The sequence below is a fragment of the Anomalospiza imberbis genome, chromosome 11, assembly GCF_031753505.1.
Source record: "Anomalospiza imberbis isolate Cuckoo-Finch-1a 21T00152 chromosome 11, ASM3175350v1, whole genome shotgun sequence".
In the NCBI taxonomy this organism is placed as follows: Eukaryota; Metazoa; Chordata; class Aves; order Passeriformes; family Viduidae; genus Anomalospiza; species Anomalospiza imberbis.
The window spans coordinates 5309406-5336720 of record NC_089691.1 but is presented as its reverse complement, the minus strand read 5'-3'; the positions used below and the strand labels follow the sequence as shown (position 1 = coordinate 5336720).

General features: G+C 41.5%; 1 protein-coding gene across 4 annotated transcripts in view; it reads left to right on the top strand.

Moving 5' to 3' along the window:
• The window catches only part of IARS1 (isoleucyl-tRNA synthetase 1), a 93725-nt gene that overhangs the window by 60536 nt on the left and 5874 nt on the right, over window positions 1-27315 (top strand). For all 4 annotated transcript variants that reach the window (XM_068201518.1, XM_068201519.1, XM_068201516.1 and 1 more), the window contains exons 20-32: window positions 1303-1450; window positions 4161-4281; window positions 7989-8080; window positions 8419-8496; window positions 8884-9005; window positions 11627-11729; window positions 11845-11928; window positions 15791-15965; window positions 16906-17009; window positions 17289-17384; window positions 18171-18347; window positions 21889-22000; window positions 22960-23085. In XM_068201518.1, the coding sequence (XP_068057619.1) occupies window positions 1303-1450; window positions 4161-4281; window positions 7989-8080; window positions 8419-8496; window positions 8884-9005; window positions 11627-11729; window positions 11845-11928; window positions 15791-15965; window positions 16906-17009; window positions 17289-17384; window positions 18171-18347; window positions 21889-22000; window positions 22960-23085 (1538 nt within the window). The remainder of the gene's footprint in view (window positions 1-1302; window positions 1451-4160; window positions 4282-7988; window positions 8081-8418; window positions 8497-8883; window positions 9006-11626; window positions 11730-11844; window positions 11929-15790; window positions 15966-16905; window positions 17010-17288; window positions 17385-18170; window positions 18348-21888; window positions 22001-22959; window positions 23086-27315) is intronic.

Here is a 27315-nt window from a genome sequence, read left to right as displayed (position 1 = left end):
TACTAAACCACCACCAAACTGTGGCACATAATAATTGTGGTAGAAGGAAGGTGTGCTTTAAGGATAGACCTAAATTTTAGTGTAAGTTAGGACTTACTAGTTCATTGCCATTAATTGTTCTGCACTTCTGTAAGTTTATAATTTGAATTCAGGTATGAATTCATTTGGGCGATCTTTGGGGTCCATTCCTACCCAAGCCATTCAATGAATCTGCGTTTAAATTTTTTTGCTTTGTTTCGTTTTAATACCGTACTGAAAAAGCCCATTTCTGTGCTGCATTACTGTCTGTTTACTCTGGCAGCCCTATTTTTATCTATTAGTTTTAATGCAAGAAGCCCTCTCTCCTGAAGAATTTATGGTCTGATATTCTTGAATGTGCTGTGTCAAACCCCATTAAGATTTTAAAGCCTTCTAAAGGAAGTGCCTGTAAAGTTATATTAGTTTAAAATCATGATTTTAAAAGGTTAAAAATGTGAGAAGATGGGTTAATAAATTTAGATTGAAAGATGCCACAATCTTTAAAATGAAAAAATATTTGGTTTGGTTTTCATATTTGGAAAATTAAATTAAGTGTATCTTAATCAAGTTTGTATTCAAGTTTTTTTGATACCTGAGTAAGGCCTGTTTCTCTTTGAGTTAACTTGATAGATTCCAGTTTATTTCTGAAGACGGAATGTTTATTTGGGGGAGAAGGTGGGATAAAGCATAAGGGTTGCTTTTTTAACTCAGAGACAGCAAAGAAGCTGAGGGATGTTTCTGTCCCTTGTATAAGTAGTTGGTGTCACCTAGATCCTCTGCTTCGGTCCCTCAGAGCTGCCTCTGGGTATAATACAATGTGTATGGTAGGAGGTACATCCTTTGTTACCTTTTGGGACTGTCTTTCAGAAAATGTTGATTTCTGCTCTTTCCCTTGGATTTGCCTGGTTTGTTTTGCTTCTTAGTTCCGCCAAAGCTTTTCATAATTGAGGAGGTGAACAAGATTGAGTGGAAAGACACTGGGTAGTGGTTAAGGAATTCAAAATATTACCAAAACAACAGATACCATCCTAAAGATGAACCATGCAATCTCTATTTGTTTTGTACTCTGATGGTATCTGAGCATGTGTTAGCACAGAGAGTGAAAATTTCAATTCAAATTCTGTATGCAACATCTCATAAAAGCTCCTGGAGTAGCTACTAGTAAATGGTTTTATGTTCAGTTTGTTACACGCCTACAATACAGCCATCTTTGGATTTTTTCCTGTGAAACCCCATCAGTATGTGCAGTTTTAAGCTTTGAAGTATTGTGCTCTTATTTTGCAGGTTGTACCTGATCAATTCTCCCGTGGTAAGAGCAGAAAACCTGAGGTTTAAGGAGGAGGGGGTGAGAGATATCCTGAAGGATGTGTTCCTGCCCTGGTACAATGCCTATCGCTTCCTGGTGCAGAACGTTCAGATCCTGCAGCACAAGGTACAGCTCTGGGGGGCTGAGGGCAAGGGACTTGCTGCTTCTTCAGGGCTCAAGGGAATCAGCATTGCAGGGAAATTCAGATTGGAAGGGAGGTCTGGATTCTGGAGGTCATCTGATCCTTACCTCCTTGGTCTAAGTTAGATCAGGTTGTATATTATACTTGCTCCTTATTTGTTATTTGCTGTTTGCACCGTGCTTTATAAAGCTGTAATCCCCTGCATCTTTCTCTTCTTGACCAAACTTATTAAACAGAAAGGAGGAGAGGAAGGTGAGGGCTTGCCAAGACATGACAGCTCTCATTTCTCAGATTAGAATGCTGTTGAGTCCCTTTTATTCACATCTGTGGGTTGCTGCTGCTACATTGAGACTTGTGAAATTGGAGTTCCAGATCTGGTGTTTGTGGGGTCAGGGCACACTGAGCAATTACCTGCTGCTTCTCACCCCCTGGGAACACCAGTTAAAGCCGTGTGTGCTGGAGGGGATCCTTCTGAGATGTCCCTGCTGAACCTGGGTGGGTTTTCCTGGCAGTGTTTCCAGAGCGGGTGGAGGCAGCAGTTCCCACTGATCCTGCCTTAGTGCTGCTGCATTTTCTTTGCTGTTCCTCTGTGTGGTGAGGCCAGCACAGCCCCTGTCCAGAAGGATCTGTCACTTGGGCTGCAGGTTCCTTTGCACTGAGATCAGTGCTCAGCACCACACACACTGAGCCGAACTGCAAATCAGTCAGCAAAGTTATTTGCAGTAGTGGCTGCTGTGACAGTTTCTTGAGCTAACTCATTTACAGGAACTTTAATTATGAATCTGCATTAAAATGCTTAACTTGGGAATACTCAGTCCTGAATACATTAGCCACAGCAAGGAGATTGTCTTCTGTAACATGACAGTAATTTTTTAAAAAGTTATATTTAAATGCAACTTAGAAAAAAGATTCTGAAATGGAATGGAAAGAAAGGCAAATCACAAAAGCAATAATGCTTTAGACTTGTAGATTACATTTGAAGTCTGCTAAAAATGCTGGATGAGTGACAGGAGTTTCTACACTTTCAGTGTGAAAGCAAGATTAAAATTTCTTACTTATAGTAATTTTTCATTAAAATTGAAGATTTGATGTGTATTTTGTATAGTTTCTATTGAAACCAATTTTAATCTTTCAGCTGAAATTAATGACAGCAGGTTTAGTGCAGACTTTTATGGGAGAATGGGAGCTAAATGAAAAGTGCAAACCTTGTAGTACAAATGCAGTTGCATCCTGGCCACTGTGGAGAGCTGCCATTTGAATCATTAAAGGCAGCTGAATTCAGAAATCAGTACAGTAAACAGCTGACTTAAACAATTGGGTTAATCTATTTTAGCAACCTCTTTGGGGAAGAAAGTTTGCTAACTCCAGATACTGATATTCAACAAGTCCTTTTTTTTAGGATCCCTAGACAGCATTCATCAGACAAACTTAGATGTTAGCCTCAGACTACACTTGTTTATCTTGTGTGACCTTTGAATTGTCTAAAGTGAACTTTATAGCTTTTTGCTGTGATCCCATTGAATCTTGCAGTGTCAGCTCAGCTGGGGATGGAAGACCCCAGTGGAAAATCCAGGTGCTTAAGGAGATAGATTTGGTAATTCAGCAGATGTATTTTTTCTTTCTAAATCGTGAAATCCTTCCTCTGCACCATATTAGTTAAAAGAATGTGCCATTGGATGTGATAATGCTTAAATTAGATTTCATGCTCAGGTTTAAGCAACTTCTTCATTGTGTTCTGCTTCCTGCAAGAGAGGAAGTAAAATCCCAGTGTCCTGGATCAGGTATAATAATGATTTAATGCTTACTGTAATTCCCCCTTTAATTGTAGTTGGTTAATGACTGCTGACCTCACACTGGGATTGTTCATCTTCTGCATTTCTTTCCTATGAATCTTCTTTCTACTGGGAAAGTGGATCTGTAGTGTCTGGGTTTAATAATCCAAAAAGAGTTTTTCATCTGGACTCTGAGGGAAGGGAAAGTCTAAAGGCTTTTAAAACCAGCTGTTAAATACTTTTTGTAAATGAAAAAAAAAAAAAAAAAAAAACCACCCAAAACCTGTTTCCAACATGTTGTAAGAACGTGGGAAAGAGTCATACATGGTCTTGCTTGCAAGGCCCTGCAGAAGCAGCAAAGTGATGCCATTTTTCAGATGGCAGCAAACATCAGTGCTCTGGAAAGCAGCAAAAATGCATTGTGTGCATGTTGGATGCTAAAAATGCCACCTATTTTTTCAGGTTGCTACATTCATCTGTGTTTTAATGTGTTGAGATTGTCCCATGTTCTTAAAAAAGTAATGCTCTTGTTACTAGGCCTGCTCTCCAAATAGAATCCATCTGCATCGTGAATTCCTTAGAAATGCCTCAGACCCTCCTGGATGAAGGAGCTGTGGAAATTCAGGGATCCTACTCTGTGTCTGGAGGCTGGGAAAAGGATTGGTACTGCTTTTTATCTGCTTTAACAGGCCCAAATCACCAGCCTCCTTTGCAGTTGAAGGTGGTGGTGAGGCAGCAGTGAGACAGGTTTTCCACAGCTCCTTCTCTTACATACCTGTGTCTGGAATTTAATATTTGCTGGTAGGAAACCAGTGTAACTCAGGGAAGATGCCAAAATAGTGGTAGCTGACAGGTAATTGGATATAGAGGTTTGATTATATACCCTGATGTCTTGGAAATGTGCTTTGTGTTTTGATGATAGGATGAGGGAAGAGAATTCCTTTACAATGAGAACACAGTTAAGGAGAGCAATAACATCATGGATAAATGGATTCTTTCTTTCACCCAGTCCCTCATCCAGTTCTTCAAAGCTGAAATGGCAGGTATGCATTTTTGCTCAGGGGGTCTGGGGGTGTTTCATGTTTGATTGCAGAACTTGCCTTTCCACACAGAGATTCCCAAATTCTTTGAGAGACTTTGATAAAAGGAAGGAAATCTTTAACCAGCTACCATAATCCATGGAATGCTTCTTTCATAGGTATTAAGTCAGATTTTGCTATGCTTGTTCATGAGATTTCAAAAATGATGAGGCTTTTTTTGTCACAGCTAATCCTGTGAGCTCGGTGATGGAGCTTGTTGCTGTAACAACGTCTGCAGTGCTTGGAGCAATTAATAATATTATAATAGTCACTGAAAGACAGCAGTGAAAAGGAAGCCAAATAGAATTTGGAGAAGCTGTAAAAAAAGGGATAAAATGGGCAGTGCTCAAGTTAGCTGAATAAAATAATTTTGATGGGTACATGAGCACTGGCAATAAATCTTTCCCTGGTATAGTTCCACAGAGAGGGTTTCTTTGGAATCATGCTGTGGAAGTGTGTGCAGCAGAATTAGGGTAAGTGTATTAGGATAGCTGTAAGAAGATACTGTCCTGTTTTTTTTCCTGCATGTTGTCTTTTTCATCATCCCATACCTCTTGATGCTCACATTACATTGGGACACTTAATTGCAAAGAGGAGATGCTGCAAGAACCCCCTGAAGTAGATAAACTTGCAGACGGGATTTGAAGAGGTTCTGGTGCATTTGAGGGCACTGGAAGCCCAGATACTGGAAAGAAGATGGCTTTGGCCATTGTCACTCCTGGTCATGAATAAAGAAATAACCCCCCCTCAATGCCTGTGATGTTAAGTTACCCTCAGAAGAATTTTAGAAGCCTTGGGCTTGGGAAAGAAGGTGTTAAGTGGGATAACAGGTAATAAGGAAATAGCTAAATGCCAGATGTGAGTTCAGCAGGACACAGGAAAATCCTGCACTGCACTCATCTCTTGCTTTCCCCTCTGACTGATGTGATGGTCACTCTCACCAAGAGCAGTACAGTTTATCTGGCTGTGACAGCTGAACCAGGTCATTTGGTACGAGCAGAATTCATGTGAGCTCATCTAAAAACATTTCATTAAAGGAAGAAAGAATCCTCAAGCTACCCAACCTAGCAATATGATAAAAGCTGGCTCTCATTGATGAAAATATGGCTTGCAAGTTTTTGTCCTTGAAATTGAATGATGGTTTGTGTTGAGTTTCATGTGTTGCCAAGCAGAAATAAGCAGAGCCTATGCAAGTTTATGTGCTGTTTGTGAAGAGGAAAATACTCTGAGGGACAGCAGAAAATTCATATGTGAGTTTGTGAACTTGGGATCGTGGATCAGTGCATGGTTTAAACAGAAATATTTGTAGGAAGGTGAATATGGGGATAGAAACTTGAATTATCTGCTCTGGACTTCTTCTCAGAAGATGAAGCTGACAAAAAGGGATGTGTCAGTGACCATCTTTATAAAGTTAGAAGATCCTTCCAAGCAGGAGAAGAGAGTTCCTGTTGGAAAATGATAATGCAAACACTTCCAAGGCAGTAGTGTTTGTATGAAATACTGTTGTCTTGTGTTAGATTAAGATAACATCATGTGCTTATCAAATGAGTGGCAGTCTCATGTGGAAGGGATTAATAAACAGAATTTTTCAATTTATTTTTCTGCATAAACTCTGGATTCAGTCAGGCAGATCTTAATGAGATGAAGTGAATTTGTGTACTGTGACATGATACTCTAATCTTTTTTACAAACCTATGTTGGGATTTTTTTTTGGAAAATATTTTCTACTTCGTATCAAGTAGGAAAAATGTTGTGAAGAGACAAGGGAAGATTATAATGGTGACTGGTTCTGTCAAATGCTCGATAAAGGAGATAAATAAAAATATAAATTCCTGCAGCTGGAGGTCATGGAGTGTAAGAACACACAGGTTTGAAACTGCCAGTGCTGGAGACCCCAGCGACCAGGGAAATGCTGCAGCTGGGTTCTGCTTCTTGCATTTCATCCAGTGCCTTTTAGTGGAGCTGAACTTTACACCCAGCTCCTGCCTCTGGAAAAATGTTTCCATTAAGTCCAGTTTATGGTAATTCTGCCCCAGTTTGTCCTGGCTCTTGGAGAGGTGGCAGTGTCAGCCCAGGTGGGGTCAGTGTGGGATTGACCTCACCTGCATGGGCTGAGGGGCAGGGAAGGGGCTCAGCCTGTGCCCCCTCCAACTCTGGGTGCTTGAGAGAGCCTGGAAAAACTCCAGAGAGAGGGAACAGCTCTCTGCTGGTCCTGCATGGGGAGAGCTCTGCCTTCCAGGAGTGTGTGCAGCTGGAGAAGAGGAGGCCCAGCCCCATTCCCAATACTCATGGAAAATGGCACAGGCTTCATTGTGCTGAAAGCTGATGTGTTTCAGGGATGTTAATATTCTGTATTAAAAATCAATAAACCTTACTAGGTTTTTATTTTCTACTAAAGTGCCCAATACAAGCACTTATTTTAGTAAAACATCTCTTCTGGTGACTGAAATGAAAAGAAGTGTGTAGTGTCTCCATGTACATCCGTGGCTTTTTCCTGAGTCACAAAAAAGCAGATTTCACAATTTGGTCACAACTATTGAGAACAGAAATGCATTTTTACAGGTTAATACTGTAATTCTTGTTAAAGATACACTGTCCCCGAAGGGTGGGATTTTTGATTATTTAAAAATTTGTTTATATCAGCTCTCCTAACTAAATAATGCATAGCTAGAGGAAAGGTTAGGATTTTTTAGAAATACAAATTCCCTCATAAATAATGTCTTCCCACCATGGTGTGAATCTTCTGGGCATTTCCTCTTTAGGTTTAAATCTCAGTTCTCTGCCTCTAAAAACATTTCTGCTCTACAAAACACAGTGAAAATTGTGGTGGAGCTTTTAAAGCCAAGATCCATTTTACTCAGTAGCTGCTTGATTAATGAAATTGCTTCAGAATGGAGCTCAAGAAGCTCTTGGCTTTTAGAGAAGTTAAATAAAAGCTAAAGTTTTCCTTAGAATTTCCTTAGAAAATTGAGTCCTGTGTAAGGTCTGTGCCCCTTATCCCCCAGTTTTCTCAGGAAAAGCTGAAATTTGTTTCCTTGTTGTGTAGTGATGTTGGGGATCCCCTTGGTGCTGGCAGTTTTCCATGATTTCAGTTACACAGAACTTGAAAATACAGCTCTGTTTATCTCTTACCTCATCAGCCTTGCTGCTACTTAGCTTACCCTGTTACTTAGAAAAATAATGGAAAACTGTAATTAATTCAGAGAGACTTGGTTGAAGTAGGTGTCTCCTTTTGAATGTGCTGAGCGAAAGGAGGAAGCGTTGACAGTAATTAAGAAAATTTTATTTTCCGGTTCTGCAATAATTTCTGTTCAACTTGCAGTGCCTTGGCTGTGTTTGCAGCATGTGCAAATGGAGGATTTGCCCAATCCCCTGCCATTAATAGTCTCTTATCCACTATCCTCTTTACCAGTCAGATAAAAGCATAAGGCTCCCATAATGTCTGTTTGTGTGGGATTAGGGAAGCAGTCTGGGAGGGGGGAATGTGTTTGTCTTGAGCATGAAAGTGATGCTGTGAATATTCAAAATACAGCTGTAAAATGATCAATATTTGGTCACTTTTTGGAGCTTTCTGCTGTGTTTAACACCAGGGCTGTAAAGCATGATGTGGTTTCTAAGTGAGGAGCTTGCAGAGGGCAGATTTCACCTGCAGGAACCATTTTCCCTTGCAGCTTACAGGCTGTACACAGTGGTGCCCCGGCTGGTGAAGTTTGTGGATGTTCTGACCAACTGGTACGTCAGAATGAACCGCAGGAGGCTCAAGGTAGGGATCAGCTGCTGCACTCCTGCCCTGGCAACAAAGTCCTGGCAGTCCCTGGGAATGGCATTCATGGCAGCTCCACACAAGATCTCGGCTTTAAATGCTGTCACTTTGTGCCTGAGAGTGGCACAAAAATTAACTGTTCTCTCTCCTCTCTGCTTTGTGGGAAAAACCAACCAAAATGCCCAGTAATTCTGTTGCACTTGCTCAGTGGAATTGACCAAAGTTAATACAGTTTGGAAAAAAATTGTATTGTTTTAAGATAGGAAACTTTTGAAGCCTATTGAAGAGCATTTCCTGATCCTAAAATGGCTATTTTTCTTGGTGAATTCTTCCTTTAGGGCGAGAATGGGACTGAGGACTGTATTATGGCCTTGGAAACTTTGTTTAGTGTCTTGTTCTCCATGTGCAGACTCATGGTAAGGGCATTACACCCCACTCTCAATAGCACTTGAAAGCAGTTAATATAAAAGCACGTTTGTGTAGCACAGTTCATTTTCCATCTTTCCCTTTTCTTTGCTTATCTGCCCCATGGTAGTAAAAAGAAGGCCTGTATCACCTTATTGATAAAGACACATTATAATTTCTTCCCTGATGCCCAAAAATAACATGTAAATATCAGGCAGGAGGTAAATAAATAGTCCGAATTCCATTATTTATTTCAGTCTGCATTTTGAATAACATGCCAGTCGCAGACACTGTGAAAGCATTGTTTTTGCTGAGCTGCCCTTATGTAATTCATGGTATTACTGATTTATAATGTCCAAGCAATAATGGAAAGCTGGTGATTGAATGCAACATTACAGGCACCATATACTCCATTTATCACGGAGCTGATGTACCAGAATCTGAAAACACTCATTGATCCAGCCTCGGTCCAGGAGAAGAACACTGAGAGCATTCACTACCTCATGCTCCCCCAAGTCAGGTAAGAGGCAGCTCCTCTTAGGTGGCAAAATTGGGGTTTGGTTGTTTGTCGGGGAATTTTTGTTCATTTTTGGGGTTTGTGTTTTTGGTTGTTTGGTGTTTTTTTTTTGTTTTTTTTTTTTTTTTCACAGAACAGTGCTCCCTCACTTGTGTTTAAAACTGCATAACAAGAAACCAAACTGCTTTAATAATGTAGATATGCCTTTCTCTCTGAAAAAACTTTAGGATGCTAGTGAACATGTTCTTTTCTATGAGCACAGAATGTTTATATTTTGATTAAAATCTGATGAATTTTACTCTCTTTGCTGTAGGAGAACATTTCCCTTGCAGTACACTTCACACTCCACCCTCAATTTTAGCTGGGAATTTTCCCTCCATATTTAGGCAGTCGATTTGTGTTAGCTTAAAGGATTGGAGATGGGAAGGAAAACAATTAGGAGGAATGCATGTTCCCAATTCATAATATTTTCCTTTGGTGGGCGGGAATATCCTTTTTTACTCCTCAAACTGTATGTTGGCTCAAAGCTGTAGTGCCTAACTGTGAAAGGCCCTAAAGGATCAGAGAGATCACTGGTATTGCAGTGGATTAATTTCCTGCATTTAGTTCCTGCAGCACTGTCTGCTCTGGGTAGCTGAAAATAAGAGAAGAAACTTCCCTTCAGTGTTGCAGCTCAGTGTGAAAACCCTCAAGGACAGGGGACCTGACCTTGATACTTTACAGTTTAAAAATTTAAGCTTTCTCTAATGGTGTATCTTTTTATGGCTGCTGCATGCTTTGAGGAGGGTGTATGGTCTTTGTGAGAGCTTTAATAGTGAGAGTTACTGCAACAGGGAGCTGGAGATTGACATAATGATGGTGCTGATTTTCTGTTCCCTGGGCAAGTGCTGTGAAGAATTTGTAATCAAGGAATGCCACTCTCATCAGGGAGCTGCCAGGAATAGGACTGGGCTCCTGTAGAATGGAGTCAGGGAAGGATGGAGAGCTGTTTACAGGGAATCAGTTCAGGCATGGGCGTAGCACAAGCATTTAAAAGTGGCTTAGTCACTCTTCACTGCAGTTTGTGCTGACTTGCTGCTGCATCATGCAAATGTGGGATGTATTTGAGGCTTGCACCACTTTTCTCTGTATTGCATTTTGTTTGGGTTTCTGTCTGTTACTAGTTTGTGGAATTTATTGGATCCCCTGTGTATCAGCTGTTCCCTTGTCCCATAGAAAAAAGCCTTTTCAAATCCAGAGTATTGTTGGAGTTTCACCTGGAGTTGCAATGCACATCACTGCATTTGCTTTGAAAACTTTCTGATGCAGCATAAGGACAATATTGTCAATTAATAGGAAGAGAGATTTTTGGATGCAGTTACAGAAAATACCACTTTGCCAGTATGAGGAGTGCAGATAAAGCTGGAGGACTTGGCCACTTTCACAGCTGAGCTTGACTCAACACCTGTGTTAAAATGCCACCGAGGTCGTGGTTGGTTGCTCAGTGTCTGAACAGATGGGTTGCATTACATTTTGTGGATTTGCATCCAGTCTTTGAAAAACACTCGTGTGTTGTGGCTCTGCAATGTGGTTCAGTGATACTGAAATACTGTCACCTAATTCTGTATGAAGCTTTCTGGGAACATAATATTCCATCTTGTAATTTCCACCTTTCCAAGCTGTTGGAGGATCATCCTCAGGGACTGGCTTTTGGAAGAACAAAAGCTTCAAAAAAGGTAGAAGCAACTCAGAGCCTTAATGCTGCAATGGGCATATTTCAGTTGTAAGTTTTGCTTCACCAGCTCTGTTTTTCTGGCCAGTCCTTACTGGAGTTGTGGTTTTCATCCCAGTACTTCTGCTCCTTAGATTACAGCAAGTATTTGTGTTCATTTAATTTTATTCATATCTGTCTTTTTAACCAATACCTCTGCTCTTGCTTTGATACCTGAGTGGTTTTAAAGGAGCTGCCCAATTAGTGTATCTACTCAACAAATCAGGAAAAACACATTTTCATAACATTTCACTGCTTGTACATTTGAAACAAGATGTAAATGTCAAGTGCCTCAAAAAAAAAAAAGCCAAAAATTCAACCCCAATTCTCTTTCCACCCCACCCCCAAAGGCAAAAAAACCCCAACCCTGCCTAGTCTCAAAATGGAAGGGTGTTAAAGTTATTGAGCCCAGAAAGATATTAAAACTCTAAAACATCAAGCTCAAATATCTGCAGTTTCTGGAAAAGATGATAAATTGAGATCCAGTGAATTGTTTTTACAGGGAATTCATTGTTGCTATAAGTACCCTATTTATAATATCTTTCTGCATCTTCTTATGATATTATTAATGTAAATTGTACTTTTTATTGGCTATTACTAGAATAGGTTGTATGACTCAATCCTCTGCACCTTGTGAGAGGTGCTAACAAAAGATGTAAAAATAGTTCTGCTATTTGTTTTCAGCAAGTTATTTCCTCCTCATTTTCTCCACAAAGAGAGAGGAAAAGCCTGTTTGTTCATTTTTCAAATTGCCCCAACCAGGGCATAATTGAGTCTGTTGCAGGAAATGTCAGAGAAAGGGGTAAAATGTTTTCCATCTGCTCAAGAGATGGGATGAAAATGCAGCAATTATAATGTTTCCTTTCTAATCTAGGGAGGATCTCATCGACAAAAAAATTGAAAGTGCCGTTTCTTGTTTGCAGTCTGTGATTGAGCTGGGACGAGTGATCAGAGACAGAAAAACCATCCCAGTCAAGGTTAGAACTCCTCACATCTCCTTGGGAATGTGTAACAGCTTTGTAACTTTGGGATGAACCTGGGGAAACTGAGTAGTTAAGTTTCTGTTTTGGTTTTGTTTTTTTTTTTCCCCAGTATCCTTTGAAAGAAGTAGTAGTTATCCACCAGGATCCAGAGGCTCTGGAAAACATCAGGTCTTTAGAGAAGTATGTACTTGAGGTAAGAACATCATGTTTAAGGGGATTGTGTCTGTTGGATTGTGTCTGTTTGTAAGAACCTCATGTTTAAGGGGATTGTGTCTGTTGGTTTACCTGAACAACCTCCCCTGTTGACCATATTAGCATCTCACAGGTGAAATGAATTTCCAGGAGAGCAGTAATGAAAGGGATGTCAGTGGGTGATGTGCCAAAGTCAGTGTTGAGAAATACTTAATCCTACAAACTGACCACACTGGACTGAGAGGCTGTTAGAATCTGACCTGTTTGCATTCTCTAAAGCCATGAAATCAGTCTTCAAGGATCAGTGATACAAAATTCTTGTTCTGTTCCCACTGAGCACTGGCAGTACAGGATCTGAGGGGGTTTTCCCTTGTGCAGAAAAGGCGTGGCCCTTTCTGTGCCTGTTCATTATCCTGTGCCTGTTCTTGGGAGTTTATCCTTTCTTCCCTTCAGTGAGGCATCTGTAACAGCACATCTGCTCATGTGCTTAAAATATGCCATCCTGTTGTGGGTGAAGTTGCCATTGTCGAGGTCAGCTGCTTTACCTTGACAAAGAGAACAAAAATGTGCATCTTCCCAAAGAGGATCAGCTCACCTCACTTGTCTTGGTGAGGGCAGCCATGTCAGTCAGGGAATTCAGGAGATGAAGCACAGGACTGCCTCTGAAATTTTTGTTACATATAATTCCAGCAACACGAGCTTTCCCCAAGCCTAAATGCACATGTATGGTAAAAATTTTGCTGGGGGAATGAGCACTGGCTCAGGAAGTCACAGCTCAGTGCACAGGACCTCTACATCAGTTCTGTATGCTGCTTGCTTTTAGTTACCGTGGGAGTTAAATGCCTAAGAATTATTCACTAGAGGAATTTTAATTTAAAAAATAGTAATTGATTTGCAAGTGGGACTGTAAAGCTTTTCTGTCATGTTAATGTATTGATTATTGCTTTTAGACTTGGCAGTTATGATCTCTCGCTTCAAAATGCTATTATTATTAATTATAATAATTTCAATACCTAAGTCTCTTCAACAGCAGAATTCTGTGAAATTTAGGTTAATGTCTGTCCCATTTTTTTTTGATCTGAAAAATGGATTTTAAATTCTAGAGAATCCAGTTTTGAGGGAGATGAGGTTTGCTTCCTCAAATTACTTCCAAAAGAGTAGTTGCTAGAATTTGTTGTCAGCTTCTACAGCTAATGAAAGGTAACAAAAGAAGCTAACAATTTTTAAATTATTACATAATTGGATTGTACATTAGTATGTTTTGATTTGTATTACTTTGCTACTGCAGACAAAAGTGTCTCTTCTGGAGAGATGAGTTAAAACAAGCTCAGATGCCTTTGTGGAAGCACAAACACAAAGTACTGTCTATTGTCCTGGTTTTATTATGTGTCTTAAAATTCAACAAGCTGCTGCTGGAGCTTAGTGTGTGTTTTATTGTACTGCATGGCAATCAATCCTGTTGTTTACTGGATGGTGCAGAGCTAAAGAGGTCAGTGATTACAGGCAGGCTGGGCAGTATTGCTTGGGCTGCATTTGCAGCTTTGTTCATCAACCTCCTGCCTATTCAGAGCTGTAGAACCTTCAGTGATTGCCAGGAGTAAATTTGCAGATGCCAGAGGTAATGGGTAAGGAGAATTACACCATTTAATCTTGTGTAGTTGCTGACAAAAGAATGGGAAAAATATACTTGTCAATTCTTCAGAAATTTCATTCATGGCTTTTGCAGAAGGAGCTGTAGTCTTTGATCTGCAGTGCTCCTCTCTCATCTTCAGAACACAGCAAGTCATTTAAATAAATGGATTTTAATATTAGAACTTGCCAGATTATAGAGTTGTCATGCAAAAATAGCCAAGCTCATGAAATGAAATAAACCTAGAAGGCTTTTAGCAACTGGACAGAGTTGCATTTTGTTCATTTTTATTTGAGACCTTTTACAAGCCTGGGTCAGGACTTTTCTCCCTAGCTTCTTCCAGGGAAAGTTTTTCTCTGTGTAAATTTGACTCTGTGCACAGTCAGAATCTTGTTTCCATCCAACCTTTGTATTCCCTCCAACCCCCAGCCCTGTGTAGGGCTGCTGTAAAACAGAAAATTGACTTCTCCATCAAACCCAGGAACCGAGCCTGTGACAGGGCTGAATTATCTGACAGGAGCAGTGGCTGGGGGGCCCAGCAGTTTTTCATTTCTTACACTATTACATAATGAGTATTTTCCTTTTTAGGCTGCATGCTTAGAGAGCCCAGCCTAGCTGAAGCACAGCATTTCAGTCTGTGTTCTGAGGACTGAGCATAGCTGGGGCAAATGGCACCAGCTAAAGGCTCTTGTCTGTTCAGGCACTCCATGTGCAGCTCCTCAGCTGCTCATGGGAAGGGCTGCTTGCCTCAGTATGTCCCCATGAGACTTGAAATATGTGTTAAGGAGCTAATTTTGAGTAATTAGGAAGATAAAATTAAGAATTATTTTAAGTCAAAGCTCTGAGACTGATGTAAACAGACCTAAGATAGAGATTTGCCTGTTTTTCTGAGACTCATTCTGGGTTCTTAAATGGATAATGTGTATGAAAGAATGATTTCCTAATCTAATTAGTACAGAAAACTTGTCCTGATGGAGTTGGCTTCTCTGATTTATGTAATCAGGCCCAAAGTAATTTTTCAATTTGTGCTATTTTTTGAATTATTATTTCTTTTCCCCCACGAGGTTGTCATTTACAACTCATGGGCTTATTTCCAGCAGCACCCCATTGAAACTGAATTTCTGGAGTGCATAATTTTCATTAGATTTCCTAAAAGATGTATTAAATAAAATTAGATTTAGTTGTGTTTTTGGCTCCTCATGACAGTAGGACTTCCTAGGAAATTAGGCTGCATCTCAGAGGTTGTATTTAAGCATTATTTCTCAATCCAAATATTTGTCTACTTGCTAGTCCTGTCATGCTGATGCTGCCATTTACTTCTGCTTCCTAAATGCCTTGGAGCAGCTTGTTTGCCAAGTGCACCTGGTGATGCTGTAGGATGGTGATGGGAGCTCTCACCACCATCCAGTGGGCATTAAACACCAAATGCTCCAAGTATTGGGCAGCCTGGCAGGCAGAACCTGCTGGATTGCAGTGAAATGTACGTGCACGTCTGTGCCTCATGTTTTCCAACCCCAGTCATGTCCCCCTTCAGCTCTCTCCTCTCCAAAGAGTTCCAGCCTTGGTCTTTCCTCATATGAAAATAACATTGTCCTCTCAATCAGTTGTGTAAAAATTCCCAGAGCACCCCTATGTTCCCTTCAGATATGGCGACAAAATCTGCATGTGCAACTCAGAAAAATGGGCACACACTTTCCTGCAGTGTCTGGGGCCCCTCCTAAAGTCCATGCAGGTTTTATAAAGCTGTTTTGGCTGCAGGACACAGCCAGAAGCTTTTCTGAGCAGGGTGGTTTTCTGTGCAGCGAGGAGCTGGAATGAACAGGTAAGGAGGAGACAAAATGGGGCCATTTTGTACAGCCTGAACCGTGAAATGGTTGGTAATGATTTCCTGGCTCTGTGTGTTCTGAAAGGACTGTTCCAGCAGAATTTTCTCTCCTGAGCTCTGCCAGGCCATTGGCTCCACCACTGCACACAGAGGGAGTGGGTTTAGCTCTTGGGCCAGTTGTGAGGGGGAAATCAAAAGGGCTCTTGAGTAGGAGCTGCTTTGAGGTGAGAGCTGCCTGTTAACAGCAAAGAACACCCTGGAGGCTGAGGGTGGGGATGGGCTCTGCTGCTGAAGGTGGGCTCAGGGTTGGGTTTGTTTGCTCTTCCAGTGACTCGGTCCATAGAGACAACCCTGTACAAACCTTGCACCTTGACACTTGCAGCTTCCCTGTGCTGTGTGTCCCTGCAGGAGCTGAACGTGCGGGCGCTGACGCTGTCTGCGGACAAGGGCAAGTACGGCGTGCGGCTGCGGGCCGAGCCCGAGCACACCGTGCTGGGCCGGCGCCTCAAAGGCGCCTTCAAGCCCGTCATGGCTGCCATCAAGGAGCTCAGCAGCGAGCAGCTGGAGAGGTTCCAGGAGACAGGTCTGTAGAGGGACACAGCCCTCAGGGATGGCAGGGTATCCTTCTGTGCGCTTAGGGCAGCTTAAGTCCTACTTCTACTTCTCTCTTATTATTCCTCTTCAGCTGTTATGAGGAGAAAATTTGTGGTCATTATTTCCTTTTCTTTTCTTTTTTTTTTTTGTTCACATGAAAAGTTTAGAAATGGTCGTGGGCACTGATTTTAAACTGGTCTCCTGTTAAACTGTTCCTTCCTGTCAGAGGTGGTTTAAGGTTGATAACAGGAAAAAGTCCTTCCCCAGAGAGTGTCAACCACTGCCCAGGCTCCCCAGGGAATGGGCACAGCCCCGAGGCTGCCAGAGCTGCGGGAGAGTTTGGACAGCGCTGCCAGGGATGCACAGGCTGGGATTGTGGGGGGTCTGTGCAGGGGCTGGGCCCGGTGATCCCTGGGGGTCCCTTCCAGCTCAGGATGGTCTCTGATTTTAAGTGCTACTGTAAAGCCAGGATGAAGCAGAGAATAAGCTTTCTGTGAGACTGAATCAGATTGGAACTGAGTATTTGTGAAGTAGCTTTTATTCTAAAAGCATTCCTTCGATTCCAGAGTTACAAGTGGGTGTGAATTTTGCAGCTATATCTGTTTAGCAAACTGCTTAAATGGAAATTTGGAGTTGGTGGAGTATAGAGGTTATTTTTAAGTTTTATTCCATTCAGAAGGTTCTACACAAACAGTTGCTGAAGTGCCTGTGTTTTAGTGAGCTCTGCTGCCTAGAGAAGTGCTTGTGTGAAAAATGGAAATGTGGGGTAATTCACTGCTGCTTACTAGTGCTTAACTGCTGTTTGACTGCATTGCCAATATATACATTGCACATGTTTGAAGTCTGAAACTTGGTTAAAGCTTTCTGAATTTAAAATTGGGGGTTTTACTTGGATGATAAGAGATGCTCTCCATCTGCCAACCCTGCAGGCAGCATTGTTGTGGAAGGACACGAACTCCATGGGGAAGATCTGCGTCTCATGTATCAGATGACAGAGGGATCTGCCCAGTTCGAGGCACACTCTGATGATCAGGTATTTTATTGGTTATTTCTCTTTCTTTTTTTGATTAAGGGAAGAGTTCCTCAGGAAGCAGTAGGAAAATGGTGAGGTAAAAGCTGGCTTGGGTTTGTTAATTCAGGTAGTTCAGCGCATTCCAGGAGTGTGTGTATCCTGGAGCTGTTCAACACTCTCTCCACTGTTGTATTTTGTACGTGAGGAGCTCTCTAAAGGCATCCTGAGCTCCTGAGAGTGTTGTTTCCACCTTGTTTCCATTTTGTCACCTGTTCATCAATGTTCTCTGCATTTGCTCAGGTTTTGGTGCTGCTGGATGTGACGCCAGACCAGTCCATGGTGGATGAAGGAGTTGCCCGGGAAGTGATCAATCGCATCCAGAAGCTTCGCAAGAAGGTGAGCAAGCAGTGGGGTGGGACAAGGCACTTTCATTTCCTTTCCAGCAGTCTGGGCAATATGCAGAGACTGCATTTTTAATTAAACATGAAGCTCTGTATCATTTACTCCTCATGTATGGCTTTCTGATTGGATTCCCTTGCAAGAGCTCTAAAGGATGTGTAGAGAAAATTTGCATGGGACCTGTTATTTTGGAAAAGATCAGTGCAGTTAAGGCTGCATGAATCATAGACTCGTTGAAAAGTCTGGGTTGGAAAGGACCTTTCTTCAGCATAAGACTGAAAAACTACAAATTTTTACCAAAATAGATATTTTTTACATTATATGTATTTTAAAAAAATCTGTGTAGATTTTTCATATATATATACATATACACACCTATGTAGTGTGTTTTAAAATAAATATACATACACACACCTATGTAGATTTATATATTTTAATGTTTTTTACATATATACAACTTGAGGATTTATTTCTGTATAAAATATAACCAGGAAAACTCTCCCTTGTGTTACTGCATTTAGATTCAGTTCTGTAATGACATAAAACTAGAATTTATTTTCACTATAATGAATACCAATATACTTAATCTTGCCTAAAATCCCATGTTTTAAGATTCTTGGTGTTTTTGTAGAAGGATTATTTTCTTCTAAGTCTTTTGTGGAAGCTTTTAACAACTGCTTAATAAATACTTTTTTTTTTTTTTTTAACTTGACAAGTATTCCTTTCTTGGTGTGTGGTTTTGCTGTCAGTAATGGGGGGTGTGTGTGTGTGTGTGTCCTGCAGAGGAACCTGGTCCCCACAGATGAGATCACAGTGTACTACAGGGCCCTGCCAGAGGGGGAATACCTGGACACTGTCATCCAGCAGCACGCTGACTTCATTTTTGCCACAATAAAGGCAGACCTGAAGCCTTACCCGGTGCCTACCTCAAAGGAAGTTCTCATCCAGGAAACAACCCAAGTAAGGAGGAAAAGCATTGCTTGCATAGTTCATCTTATTTGCTTTTAACCCAACAAGCTGCTCCAGTTAAAGAATAATGGTGTCAATATTTATTTGTGGGATAGAGCAGATATTGTTTTCTATTTATAATTTTCTGTATTAGTCTTTCTTGGTTTATAAAAGAAAGGAGTTGGATTCTGTATGTGTGGTGGTTTTGAAAATCAAGCTGCTTGGATACCAGAGTAAATAACTGAGGCAGTTGTTTGTCTGAACTTAATACACAGTTATTTGTACTTGGATTAGTGTGTTATTTGAACAGCCAAAATGTTGTTGCTCTGATTTTCTTAGATTAATAGACTTTTGTATTAGAACTACTCCTTAGAGGCTAAATTTGGCTGAAGACCAACTTGTTTAGTATTTAAGGATGTTTGTTCTTCTGCCCTGTGCTGCTGAAGTTGTCTGTTGTAAAAGTGTAGTTTCATATTTCAAATCAGCAGCAATTTCTGTTGTTTTCTTTGATTGCTTCTTCTGACATATTTGATGATAGTTTTGCCATGGTTTTACTGAAACTTACTCTATTCAAAAGACATTCCTAGCAGAGCTGTGAATGAACTATTCTTCAATATAAATGTCCTGCTGCACCACAAAGATTAATTCACACAAGAGTGTAGGATCTATCAGACTTGAAATTTGATTTACAGAATGGCTGAGAAGGCTGGGAATAGCTGAAAGGAAAGGGCACATTTCATCCATCTTAATAGTGTCTGTAAAGGAAATGTTTTATAGTTATTAATGGCACTTCTGAAGTTGTACAGATTTGAAACAAAGGCCTGTTTGGCCTTTTTCAAAACTATCAGTTTCATCTGGTGACAGACGGGGGGAAAACACTAAGTAAATTGAGTGGTTGAGAAATCACTGAAAATCTTTAAGTTTCTTCTAAGTACTTATTTGATACTTCTGATGGACAACATCAAATCTGAATTGGAATGTGAAAGCAGCTGGAAATACAGTGCTGGGAATCGCCTGTCTGCCTGCCTCAGATCTCCTGTACCTGAGCTTTAGTGCTGGGTCACTGTTGCTTTCCATGAAACCTTTCATGCCTGTGCAAATATGGTTCCCCCCACACTTATTTTGCTCTTACCTAAATCTAATTTAGTGTATTTTAGTGAAGAAAACCATTGTGGAAAGATGAATGTTTTGGTTTAGTCATAAATAATGATCTGTGTGTAGAGACAAAATCCTACCTTGACAGCAGGCACCTGACCTGGTTTTTATGGATAGAACTGATGGCTGTCATCTGGATGTCAGCAAAACCAGGCAGTCCTTTCTGTTGTGGAGATGATGAGCTAGTATGTGACCCTGGGAGAGGTTTGTAGGTCAGGCCATGCATTTGCATGAAAGCTGAATTTTAGACAGAGAAAATCTACTAAACTAAATAGCCAGCCAGTTCTGTGGGGCTGTTGATAGCTCAGTTTAGAGAAATGCAGTTGTCTCATTGTGGACATCCAGCTGAGAGGGCCTCCTGCCACCTTGAAACCTTGGCAAGGGAGAGTGTTTCAGACAAAACCATGAGCAGGGAATTGGGCTTATTCTTCTCTCTGGAGGAGAGAAGGCTTTAGGGAGAGCTCAGAGCCCCTTCTGGTGCCTAAAGGGGCTCCAGGAGAGCTGGGGAGTGACTTGAGGCGAGGGATGAAGTGACAGGACACAGGGAATGGCTTCCCACTGCCAGAGGGCAGGGATGGATGGGATATTGGGAAGGAATTGTTCCCTGGGAGGGTGGTGAGGGCCTGGCACAGGGTGCCCAGAGCAGCTGTGGCTGCCCCTGGATCCCTGGAAGTGTCCAAGGCTGGGTTGGATGGAGCTTGGAGCAGCCTGGGATAGTGGAGGGTGTCCCTGCCCATGGCAGGAAGAGTGGGATGAGATGGTCACCAAGGTAAAGCGCCTTCCAACCAACCCACTCCAGGATTCTATGAAATGCTGCCAGTCCTGAGTGCTGAGGGGGTGCAGTCTGCATGTGGGAAATGGAGGCACAGAAGAACAGAAGTCATGCACTTGTTCATCATTGTTTTATTTTAAGGAGTCTCAGTTACAGAATCATAGAATGGGTTGGGTTTGGGAGGGGACCTTGAAGGTGATGTAGTTCCACCCCCTGCCATGGGCAGGGACAGTCACCCCAGAGAACGTCCTTGTGGAGGAGCTCTGTGCCTGCTGCAGCCTTTTCTGTGCTTAGGGGCTGGATGTGCCTCTGAACTGTGTGTCACACACTTAGACTTCAAAATAGATGTTGCAGAGAGAAACAGATGACTGAGATCCCAGTGCAGCTGTCAAGTGCCCCTTGGAGGCTTCTGTTGCTGGGCCTGCAGAGATGGATTGCTTAGGGCAGGTGCTTGACTCTGTGTTCTGCTGCAGCTCCTTTGTCACAACGAGAGCAGTGACATGAGAAAGCCCTTCCTGAGAAATCCTTTCATGTGAGTGTGTCAGTTAAGTCAGCTGTGGCAGGATCATTGCACCAAATTTCTGGAAGTTATTCAGAGGAGTAACAGGAGTCTGCCTAATGTTGAATATATGTGAGGACTGGAAGAAAAATGAAATGCACTCTATTCTTTTTGCATTTATTGTGATTACATGTTACATATTGGGATTACATTACTTCTGGGAAATTATCCAGGATCAATTTTTGATACAAGGCTTTAATTCCGAGCTCCTTTCCCAAAGACTTGCTCCAAGCTGCAACAAAAACAAACAAACAAACAAATAAAAAAAAAAAAAAACCAAAACCAAAAAAAAGGCAGTTTCTCAGAAACTATTGGGGCAGAAAAACAGGTACTTGAGAAATGAATTTTGAGTTGTTGGTAGAATGGATAAACACAGAATGGCATTTGTTGCTGCATAAGTGTTTTTCCCTACTTTGCAATAGGACTTCAGTAAAGAATGACACTTCCAAATTTGTCTGTCACCCTTTGGACTGTGTCTCTTGCCAAACACCATCTCTAAATTTATACAACAAAATGGCATAAATGGTATTTTAGTACCAATTGTTCATATGGGTGATTTCTGGATCTTTTTTGGAAGATCCATGCTGGATTTCCTGGAGTGCCTCCAGGTCTGACAGGGTCATTGGTACCTCCTGGGGAGATACTCAAAGGCTGGTGGTGCCAAGGCAGCTGTGACCCAGAGGGTTCTCAGTGGTCCCCCAGGGATAGTGGAGGCTTGTCCAGGCAGTGAGTGAGAGCAGGGCTCTGGTCAGTACTCTGAATTTCTCTGGAAGAGTGTTCTTCTTGGGCAGATTTGCTTTGGGATTGTATTTTGGGAGGGTGTCATCACTTCTCATCACTTGTGAAAATCAGACTGTTTATTCCCTGCTTTTCTGACCTCTGGTACAGGCAGATCCATATCTGAAGCACTGTCACTGAAGGAAAATGTAGGAAAAATCCCTATTTTATTGTAAATCACATTTAGTGTGACAAGGCAAGATCTTAGTGTTGTTTATCGAAGAAAAATATTTTGCTGTGTTCGTTTAATAAGCAATATTGAAATAATGCTAATCTCTCTCTTTCCCCAGCTGAAGGGATCAGAGCTGGAAATCACACTGGTCAGAGGAGGGGTGTGCCAGTCTGTTGGCCCAGCCTGTGCCTATGTCAACCTCAAAGTTTGTGTCAATGGGACAGAGCAAGGTAGGAATGAACATCCCCGGCTTGGTTTCCCAGGGCTGCTGTAAGGGAGTTTGGAAATGGTGTGGTAAATGCTGGAGCCTGAATTCATTTGAAAGATGGTGCAGCCTCCCCTCCACTAGGAGCTTGAAATAATTCTTGAAAATAAGTTTATTCAAAGCAAAAACCACACTGTCCATGATTTCTTCTGAGGGAAACGCTCCCGTGGGCACAGGAGTTGTTACTCCTGCTCCAGGGAGAGTTTGTGTGTGAGTATCTTTGTGGGGAATGTGCTCTCTGGATTCAGGGCTGTGCTTGAGAATTTGTAATTACTGCTGTATGTAGCACTGTGCAGGAGGTGAGGCCTGGATGTGGAGGAGATGGTTTGAAAAGCTCAGGTATGAAGAACAGAGATGAAAAGCATACTTAAAACTAGATAATGGCCTGTGTCTTGGGCAGTGGACATGGGTGCAGTGATGATGTTACAAGGGTGAGTTATATATTAAGAAGAGAGAAAACTAAATGCACCTGGGGAGGTTTTTCTTGCATGTACTGACAGTTTATGTATGGAAATAAGTGTTCCATGTTGGACATGGTCACAGAGCTGCTCCCTGAGTGAGAATGAATCCAGCTGGAAAAGCTGGTGACCATCTCAGAGGGCACAGTCTGTCAGCTTTTAACTAATATAATACTGAATGGTACTTTAGTAGCACACAAATGAGACTACCTTGTTAATAAAAGCAAATGTAACATCTACACCATAAATCTGAAGTACCCATCAGTCCATTTCTTTGTTTTATCTTTTTATATTTTTCTTTATTATTGTTTTATTTATTTATTTCCCCTTTCCCACTAAAAATATTTGGGAAGATGCAGTGTTGCCAGTTTTAAATTGGCTTAGAAACTCATTGGAAGTAATTAGCATCATTAGAACTTGGATATTGCTTCCAAACTGCATTTTAATTTCTTAATTTTGGTTTTAGATGGTGTGTTGCTGCTGGAAAATCCAAAAGGAGATAATACTTTGAACTTCACTGGACTTGTAGATGCTGTCTCCTGCATTTTTGGTCTTAAAAATTCCAAACTGACAGTTTTTAATGGAAACACAGGTAAATGGAGTATGACAAGGAAAATTGAAAGTGTTTCTAGCACCAGCTAGGAGTCATTTACTGTATAATTATTTACTGGGTAATTTATATCTATCTAGCTTGCTATATCAAATTGACAAGAAAATGGGTTAGGAAATATTCCATTTTATAATACTTAGCTTATGAGACTGTGTTTATAGTCACATAAACATGTTTCCAAAAGCTGCTGCTAAATGGTGCTCATCTATTATCTTGCTTCCATTGCAGTTCTCATCAGGACAAAATGTGATTTATTTCAGTGTTTCCACTGGGCCCAGACTATGCTGGACCTTGATGGCAAGCTGCCATCAGCCTTTCCATGCTTTCTTTTCCCTCAGTAGGCAGGGTGAGAACTTAAGCTGAATGCAAACTCTGATCTGTAGAAGAAAAATGTTGCCTTTCCATCCTAGAGAACCTTGAGGAGCTCTGCATTTCTTTTTTTTTTAGAAAAACCTATTGGAATATTTTTGCAGCTTGAACTTTGTTAAGGCACGAGAATGTTAAAAAAAAACCCCAAAACACTATAAAAATGGTAATTGGATGGCTACAAACCCTTTTATTCGTGTTTTTTTCATGGCAATATTACTGATGCACATCTGAGGGGGAGGTACTTGAGTTGGCTGATTTGGGGTGCACCCAGGGCTGCTGAAGATCACCAGTTCATGTCCAGCAATGACATCCATAAAGAAATGGTCTTTGTGTCACTGTTGCCATCTCAGTCCTTAGTTTCCTTATTGTCCTGTTCTGAGAATATTTCTAGGAGGATTTTTGGGGGTTTCCCATCTGGTGTTATCCATTAGCTCCCTGTGATAAATCTTTCAGGTCATGCTCAGCTCAGCTGAACAGTCCTGTCATACAAAAGGATTAATCTTTGCTTTCAGTCAGAGAGGATTTAGAGGAAATCCTTCAGTATCTCCCTCAAGTTCCAGTTGTGTTTTGAAGAAGGAAATAGTTTTCCTTGAAATCCCTTTCCAAGCAGGAGGGATAACAGTGTGGTCTGTGCCTGCAGAGGGGGGCCTGTACTTGTACTGTTCATTGTCACCACAGGTAGTAAGAGACGACCTGCAAAAGGCCCAGAAGAGTTGGGAAACTCCCATCTCATTAAGTTTAGAAGTAGTTTGACTCCATATGTTGGGTTTTCCTGCCATTTATAGGACAAAAAGATGCAGCACGAGTCCATTAATGCTGAAGTCCTAAAGGGAAGTGGTGGAGAAAGTTGAAACCTTCCCTCTTCCTCTGCTGTAGTAACAAAGGCTTTATTCCTTTCCTTTCCATGTCACCTTTGCTCCTTAGGAATGATTTTGGGACTTCCATCTTGGCATGCTGATTTTCACCTTTTGGTGTGTGTCAGTGGTCTGGGCAGAGCAGGGTATTTTCCCAGCCCATTTATTAACCATTTGGAAATTCCCTTGGAAAGATCAGATTATCAAATTGGCTTTTGTGGCAATGTGTCACATCTCAAACAAGTATTGGTCAGCAGATGTGGCACCCTGGGGAGTCACAGCTCAAGGCATATGCCAGGAAAGTCCAGAAAGGCGTCAGAGAACAGAACCAGAATTCCAGTGTTTGCTTTGGATAGAGTCCATCTGCTTTATCTGCCCAGCCTTGCTGTGGGGAACCTCAGGTGAGGTCTCATGGTGACTCCAGGGCCTCTGTAGGTGAGCAGGGGTTGGAGTCAGCTGCTGTGTCCAAGAGGAATTGCAGAGAAAGGTCATGCACTCCAGACAGATAATTTCTGAATAGTTCCCATGTGTGTTAATAAAATTGGGACCCAGTAAAACCATATTTCTGGCTCCTCATTCCCTTCCTGTGGTTTCCAGGGCTGTCCACTGTACTTGCAGTAATTTATTATCTTGTTCTCTAATTGTAATGAAGGTTTCCTTAGGGTTGTGCTGTGGCACAGGATCAGGCAGTTCTTGTATTAAGGGAGGCTCAGATGGGTCCTGTCCCTGCTTTTCAGTGCAGCATTTGGAATAACGGGATAAACATTTCCTCCCCAGCAGTGTGTCATGGTATTTTGAGTAACTGCAGCCTCCAAACAAGGCTCTGGGACTTGTACTGACTTTCAAAAACTGAAAATAGAATGTGTCTCTTTCTACATTAAAAAAAAAATGGAAGGGAAGAACCTGGGGTCAAGTCAGATGGTAAAAAAAGGTATCTGTGACATTTTTTTTCCTGCAGACTACTGAAAACTCTAAGCTTCTTGTTTGGAAAGCTTGTAGACTGGCACTCAGCTTTCATGGAAGTAGCCCATAATGAAAAAGATTTATTTAAAATACTTTCACTGTGTTTATGGGAAGAAATGCATCTATAGATCATGTAGGCTTAAAAAATGGAGGGGCAGGGAAGGTGGGGCAAAAATCCCCCTACAAACTTTTTGATCCATGCCTTATTTCATCTTTATGATTTTCAGATGGCTGATTTTTTTAATCTTCAATTTTTAAAAGGCTGTGAGGCTGTAAGCTACCTTAAGGGAAGAGCATTAGCACTTAAACCCCAGTTGCAGGGAGAACTGAGTTTTAAAGTGATTTTGATGAGCACTTGTAACACCTGCTTGCCTTCAAGTCTATTGATATCTAGGAAAAATGATCCATTTTTTCTTACTCTTTTGAGAGGGTTCTGTGAACAGATTTCTCTGACAGCCCTGTGCCTGAGCTCTTCCCTGGGAAATGTCAGTGCTCCTGGAATGCCAAAGGCTAATTTGTTAATTGGACAAACCCCCATTACTGCAGCTAGTGCCTCCTTGCCCTGCCTGGATCCACAGGGATGCTGCCAGCTGGGGAATGGCAAACTGGGAGTTACTGGGGCCAAGTGTTCCCAGCTCTGTCACCCCCTCTGCTCTCTTTCCCATGGCCTGAAAGGGTGCTGGTTCAGGAAAAACCTGCCCCTGGCTCCCTTCCTTTGGATGGAGTCTTGGTAATTCCTCTCCACTTGTTAATTCAGTTGTTTTCTTGCTTTCCTGAAACTAAAACCAAAAGCAAATCCCCTTCCTGTGCTTGAGACAGGCCAGAGCAGTGCTTGGCTTTTGGTTTCTTTTTTCTTTAAACTGTTATAAATTTATATATAAATGCATAAAAGTTGATATTTAAAATACACATTTGAGAATCTTAGGTGCAGCCTGAGGTCTTTTTGCTTCCTTGAGCAGTCTTGTAAACACTCCCAGTGCATCTCACTCTGTTCTGTGACACTTGACAGAATTTTGAGAGCTTGTAGCTCAGTAGTGATTACTGTTCATCTGTTCATCTTTTTGTGGGGTTAGGTTTTTTGAGGGTTTGGGGCCTTTTTGGGGAGCTGGGTGGTTGGTTAAGGGTTCTTTTTTTAATTTGTAAATTTATAAACCTACAAAATGTATACATTTATAAATTATTCCCCCTGAGATTTTTTCAGGTGAACTGATAGAAAATGAGCTTTGTACAGCTTAGGCTCCCTGACATGTGAATAGGTGCTGTGGAATGAAAACCTATTGGCTGGAGCTGACAGGTGTGCCTGTTCCATATGTACAGGAACACACAGTTCTGACAAGAAACTAAATGCATCAACTCTCCCTGGATTTGATTTCTGGAGCTCTTTGCAGCAAAGAGTGATGTTATTCCTGTGTATCTTTAATACCATGCCCAGCAGTGGCTCTGTTTGACCTCAAGGCTCAGGCAGTGCTGCAGAATTCATTTTTGTCACAGAAACCTTATCAGCTTCTCCTCCCAGCACTTCCATGGATTGCTTCTGATGTCCTTGTGACAGGGCTCCTGGTTTGGGTCTGGCCTTCCCCCGGTCTCTCCATCTGCCTGGCTGGAGTCATGTGCTGGATCATGAGCTGTGCTGGCATTACACACAGATACTCGTGTAGGGGGACTTTATTCATGAGCCGTGACTTGAATTTTTTTGGTTTGCTTTTTCTGAAGTTTAATATATTTAATAAATATCTTGATGTTGAATAGTAACACATTCCCAGTGCTGCTTTGGCCGGGGAGGTCTGGGTGCAAGCAAAGATCATGGCTTTTCATGCAATGAGATAGGAATGGCTGGCTTGGGTGAATAATTTCTTGCTTGTTTGAAGTTGGCTAACTATTTTTGTTGCATAAGTCACTATGTGTATAAGAAATGTTATATAGGAGCTAATTTCCACAGCAAATGAAGCACCCCCTTTGTGTTATTATGAAAACTAAATATTTCTGCACAAATTCCATTTTTCCAGAGAAGCTCTTTCTGGAGGAT